Below are 5,596 nucleotides of genomic sequence, written 5' to 3' on the forward strand. Positions count from 1 at the left end.
CGAACCGCGGGAGGGGGAGTCGTACGGACCTGTTCAAACATGTTCAAGGTCGTTTGGATAATGACGTCATCGCTAAAATAATATTAACTCTCAATTAGATATTTAAATTGCGCAGTAAAATAATAAAGCATATTCGTAATAATGAGAGCAGGATCGGAGGACTTGAGCGTTGCGGATGAGATAACGTGGGAGTGTGGGTGGCTCGGCGGAGCGTTGCCGCTTGCGAATGAGATAACGTAGAAGTGTGTGTAGCGTCGGTGGAGCGTAGTTATCAGCTCTACCGGAATTAGTCAATTAGCGACGAGCCGTAAAAATGGAGCATGCATATTCGACATGTTTTATTTATTTCAGGTAAGTGAGCATTATTGATGACATTATCGGTTGTAACGTGTTCGAACGTGGTCGAACGTGGTCAAGATTGTTGCGGATGATGACGTCATTGCTAAAAATAGAACTCGAACAAGTCCGAACGTGTTCAAAGTCGTTCGGATGATGACGTCATTGCTAAAATAATATTAAGTCTCAATTAGATATTTAAATTGCGCAGTAAAATAATTAATTCCGAGAAAAACCGCAATTTCCCGGAAGCGGTTTGCCTTTAAAAATAAATAGCGCGCAGTTTGTAACTGCGAAGTAAAATAATACTTAATTAATTCCGAGAAAAACCAAAATTTCCCGGAAGTGCGTCTTTTCTTATCGCCGAAGCGATGAGTCATTTTCTGCGATAACATTTGCAACCGTTACGTACCGGATGTGGTTTTGATTTTACGCACTTCCGGTGCGCGCGTAAAAAACCGTACATACCGGATGTGGTTTTTTAAAATTGCAATTTCAAACTTAAAGATTTCGAGAAAAGATAAGGAGCAAAATAAAGAGGTACCTCGAGTTCGGGAGCAAGTCACAAGTCATTTTGATCGCGAGCAATCGAGATCGCAAATCGTATAGGTCGCAAGCCGTATAGATAATAAGTCGTCGTCATCGTCGTTTTTTGAAATGTTTAACGGAGTAAACACGACGTGCATTTTACACCTGTCGGTCGAAGAGTTGAAAAACATTCCAAAGAGGATTCTTCTAAAAGTGTTCGATAATTATGTGGAGCTTTTGTGAGACCGATTGTCTAAGTATTTGAGGGAAAATCTCGTGCAGCTGTATCGTTGATGTCTCGAGCATTACAGTCAACCGGGAGACTACGATCACATTGATGGACCAGCCCCGCTGAAAAGATATTGTCGCGTGTGTATTGCGAAAGCCAAGATGGAAAATCAACAATGAATCGGATCAGACAACCAAAATTGCAAACATGAACGATCGCGAACTGCTCGAAGAAGAGACCGCGCTCCTCAACACGTTAGATGGTTATATCGTCTAGAGACGCTGAGAGAAGAGTTCCAAAGAAAATGCCCGCGACTATCTACGGGTGTGATAAATTGGCACGTTGCTCGAATCTCGCGACTCGAAGGTTCGCGCGCGGTTCTTTGCGAACGATTCGCGCACGTGGGTGCGGATGTAGAGAGTGCGGGATCGAAGTCGAGACAGCGTTTAAAAATCGTTTGGTGACTGGCATTGTGGTGAACAAGTCGTTCATCAAACCCCGTCAATTTCTCGAAGCCGCTAGAGACACTGTGCTCGCGCGCGTTCATCGAGCGATCGCGCGGTACGCTAGTGTGAAAGTGAACACAGTGTTCAACGGGAAGTTTGTCGCGGGTGAAAAAACGAGTGCGAAATTGTTCAATACGCGCAATCGCGGACTCTATCACTCGTCGGATTTGCGCGAGTGGTACGATCGAGACGTGATGGATGCAACAATGACCGCTCTGGAAGAGTTCCAGGAACGCGACAGCAGCTGGGCGTTGACGCAGATACTGAACCTCACAGTGAATGTGAACAGTCACAATCCAATGCGCGCGGAATGTCAGGTTAAAATACCGCGTGAGGTTCTGCTCAAACACGCGGTAATGTATGTACAGTCGCAGAACAATGCGTGTTTCGCGTGGGCGATGATCGCCGCGTTGTATCCTAGTGCTTCACATCCTCAACGACAATCACAGTATCCCACGTTTGAGAGCGTGTTTAACCTTCAAGGAATAGAATTTCCAATAACATTGCACCAAGTCGCGCGTTTCGAACGCAACAACAACGTGTCCGTAAACGTGTTTACGGCGGCGGAATAAGAACACGGATATGTGCCGCTGCATCTCACGTCGAACAAGAAGGACAAGTATGTGAATCTGTTGTATGTTCCCGATCAACACGATGGACATGTGGGACACTTCGCGTGGATAAAAAATTTATCGCGTTTAGTCAGCTCGCAATTGAGCAAAAGGAAGACAGCGAAGTATACGTATATGCAATCGGTAAGTACGAACGATTGTTGCAACAGTAACAATGTTGAATAAAAGTGATCTTCTAAATTGTGAGATGATGAACTCGTTAATCAATGTTGTGTGTATTGTATTTTTATTGCAATACGTATATAGATGTCTGCACTACTTCTACACAAGCGAGAAGCTGGCGGAACACATCGTGGACTGTGAACGATTGAACGACAGCGCAGTTGTTCTTCCCTCTAAAAGAAAGAATCGTTTGAGATTTGAGAATTATAACAACAAGAAACGTGTTCCAATGGTGGTATACGCCGACTTGGAGTGCGTACTCAAGAAACAAGATGAAGAGCAGAACGCATCGAGCGCGTACAAGTACCAAAGACACAGTGTGTTCAGCATCGGTTACTACGTGAGCTACGCGCACATCAATATCGGATACAGATCTCATAGAGGCGAGAACTGCGTGCAGTGGTTTGTGAATGAACTGCACGATCTCGCGAAACGTGCAAAGACCTTGTTTGCGAAAAACGTGCCTATGGCGAATCTCACACCGTTGGAAGTCGAGCAGTTGAGGAACGCCAAATATTGCCACGTGTGCGAACGACCGTTCGAGCGAGATGACAAGAGGGTGCGCGACCACTGTCATCTGACGGGACGCTTCAGAGGATCCGCGCACTCCGCGTGCAATCTGAATTACAAACAGGTCTACGTTGTTCTCGTTGTGTTCCACAACTTGTTAGGATACGACGCGCATTTTATTATCAAAGATGTGGCCATCGCTTTCGAGGGTGAGATCAACGTTCTGCCTGTGATGAAAAAGACCTACATATCGTTCACAAAACATGTAAACAGTACTCGAGACGAAGACAAACATAGATGCGTGCAATTGCGGTTCATCGATTCCTACAAAGTTTTGAGCATAAGTTTAGAAAAGCTCGCGTCCTATCTCGACAGGAGCGAGCTGCGAGTAACTCGAACGGAATTCAGTGATCTCTCTGCCGAGAACTTTGAACTGCTCACGCGAAAAGGTGTGTTTTCATACGAATATGTGGACAGCGTCGACAAACTGTTAGAAACCAGTCTACCACTGCGCGAGGCGTTTTACAGTTTGCTCACCGATGAAACCGTAACGGAGAGCGATTACGCGCACGCGGTGAATGTATGGCGACGATTCATAACATCGACAATCTGGGATCATACAGCGACCTGTATCTGAAGATGGACGTACTTTTGCTGGCCGATTTATTTGAAAACTTTCGTCGCGAGTACCTCGCGAGTTACGGACTGGATCCCGCGCACTACTACACGCTGCCTGAATATACATGGGACGCCATGTTGAAGCACACTTGTGTGACATTCGAGCTGTTGACCGATATCGACATGATGATGTTTGTGGAATGCGGCATTTGTGGAACGCGGCGGTTTGAGTCAATGTTCAAACAGATACGCCAGCGCAAACAACAGATACGCGCGTTCGCACGACCCGTCCGCACCGTCGACGTGAACAATCTCTACGGATGGGCAATGTGTCAACCGTTTCCGTACGGTAACTTCACATGAGTGGAGAACGCGTCCGAGTTCGATGTAACAACGGTAGCGGCGGATAGCAACGTCGGCTACATACTCGAGGTGGATCTGGCGTATCTGAAAGAATTGCACGACGCGCACAGAGATCTACCTTTTTGTCCGACGCGTGAGGAGCCGCCTGATAAACATGGAAAAAATCACGTCAAACTGCTCGCCACGGTGTTCAACAAGAAGCGCTACGATTCACTACTTGAACCTGCAGCAGTGTCTGCGACACGGGCTTTGTCTGACGCGAATACATCGAGTGCTGCGGTTCTCGCAATCGCCTTGGGTGCGCGGGTACATCGAGCTCAATACCCGATTCTGCGCGAACGCCACCAACGAGTTTACAAAGGACCTTTACAAACTTATGAACAACGCGGTGTTCGGCAAGAAAATGGAGGACGTGCGCAAGTACACCGACGTATGACTCGTTATAAAATGGGAAGGACGATACAGTGCGGAGGCGCTCAGTAAAACCAAACTTCCACAGTCGCAGCGTGTTCGCTGAAGATCTGGTGGCCATAGAACTGCGTCGTCTGGAAGTTTTATTCAACAAACCGTTGTACGTCGATATGTGCATACTCGACATATCGAAGACCTGTCTTTACGAATTCCATTATGATTACATGGCACCATTGTACGGTGACGATTGCAAGATCCTCTACACCGATACCGACAGTTTGATATACCACATAAAGTGCGAGGACGTGTACGAGAATATGAAGCGCGATATCGCTCGCTTCGATACCAGCGACTATCCAGCGGACAATCCGTACAACATGCTTCGCGCGAACAAAAAAATACCAGGGTATATGAAGGATGAGAACAACGGTGCTGTTATGACGGAGTTTGTGGGTTTGCGCACAAAGATGTACGCGACTCGAGTGGGCAACAGCAAGTGCACAAAGAAGGTGAAGGGTGTAAAGAGAAGCGTCGTCGCAAGAACGATCACCTTTGACGACTACGTGCAATGTCTGCGGAACGCATCGAACTGACGCGACACCAGTCATGCATACGATCTCGGCTGCACGAGGTGTTCACCGTTTCGGAGCGGAAGCTCGCTCTGAGTCCGCACGACGACAAGCGGTACATCGTCCATGAATTAACCGACACCTTACCGTGGAGTCACTACAACTAAGTTAGATTAGGTTACGTTGAGGATATAATAATAATATAATAATAACAGAATAAAGTAATTATATGTAAGTGTATTTTTTTTATTGTATATAACAAAAAATACATGTAAGAATAAAGTCATTATATGTAATTGTATATAAACACAAAATATATGTAAGATAATATAATTGTGATATATGTAATTGATATTGTAAATATAATAGAATCAAAGAGAAAAATTACACACATAGCATAATAATATTAGACAACATTGTTCTTATTTATCCAGGAATTGTGCGAACTGTCCAGTCCCAACCACTTGACCAACACCTCGTTGCCTCAGCGACGTACAATCTTTTCTACGAGATACACATCCGGATGTTTGGCCGCGTGCAACTCGTGTTTGTAAAATCCACCGGCTAAAGACACCGCGATAATCCTCGAGAAGATAGGTTGCTGGTGAAGTTTGTTGCTTTTTAACGCGGAACACCTCGGTGGTCCAGTTTGGAGTGTAATCCTTCGCAAAGACGGTTTTGTACTTGCTCACGCGCACAGGATCGCCGACTCTGAATCGCGCTGGTCCGGCG

General features: G+C 45.9%; 1 protein-coding gene across 1 annotated transcript; it reads left to right on the forward strand.

Moving 5' to 3' along the window:
* The first annotated feature begins 4,038 nt into the window (after window positions 1-4,038).
* LOC109863242 lies at window positions 4,039-4,888 on the forward strand. Its single transcript, XM_020443471.1, has 2 exons — window positions 4,039-4,304; window positions 4,384-4,888. Exons 1-2 carry the CDS (start codon window positions 4,039-4,041, stop codon window positions 4,886-4,888), a joined length of 771 nt encoding a protein of 256 aa, XP_020299060.1.
* Window positions 4,889-5,596: the final 708 nt, after the last annotated feature.

This window comes from Pseudomyrmex gracilis, unplaced genomic scaffold (genome assembly GCF_002006095.1).
Source record: "Pseudomyrmex gracilis isolate BER0280 unplaced genomic scaffold, ASM200609v1 scaffold_3761, whole genome shotgun sequence".
Classification (NCBI taxonomy): Eukaryota; Metazoa; Arthropoda; class Insecta; order Hymenoptera; family Formicidae; genus Pseudomyrmex; species Pseudomyrmex gracilis.

Excerpts from the sequence above, each read along its gene's own strand:
- LOC109863242 (XM_020443471.1), top strand. The coding sequence starts at position 4,039 with ATGGAAAAAATCACGTCAAACTGCTCGCCACGGTGTTCAACAAGAAGC. Across the intron at positions 4,305-4,383 it reads AAAATGGAGGACGTGCGCAA|TCGCAGCGTGTTCGCTGAAG; the intron begins GTACACCGACGT and ends AAACTTCCACAG.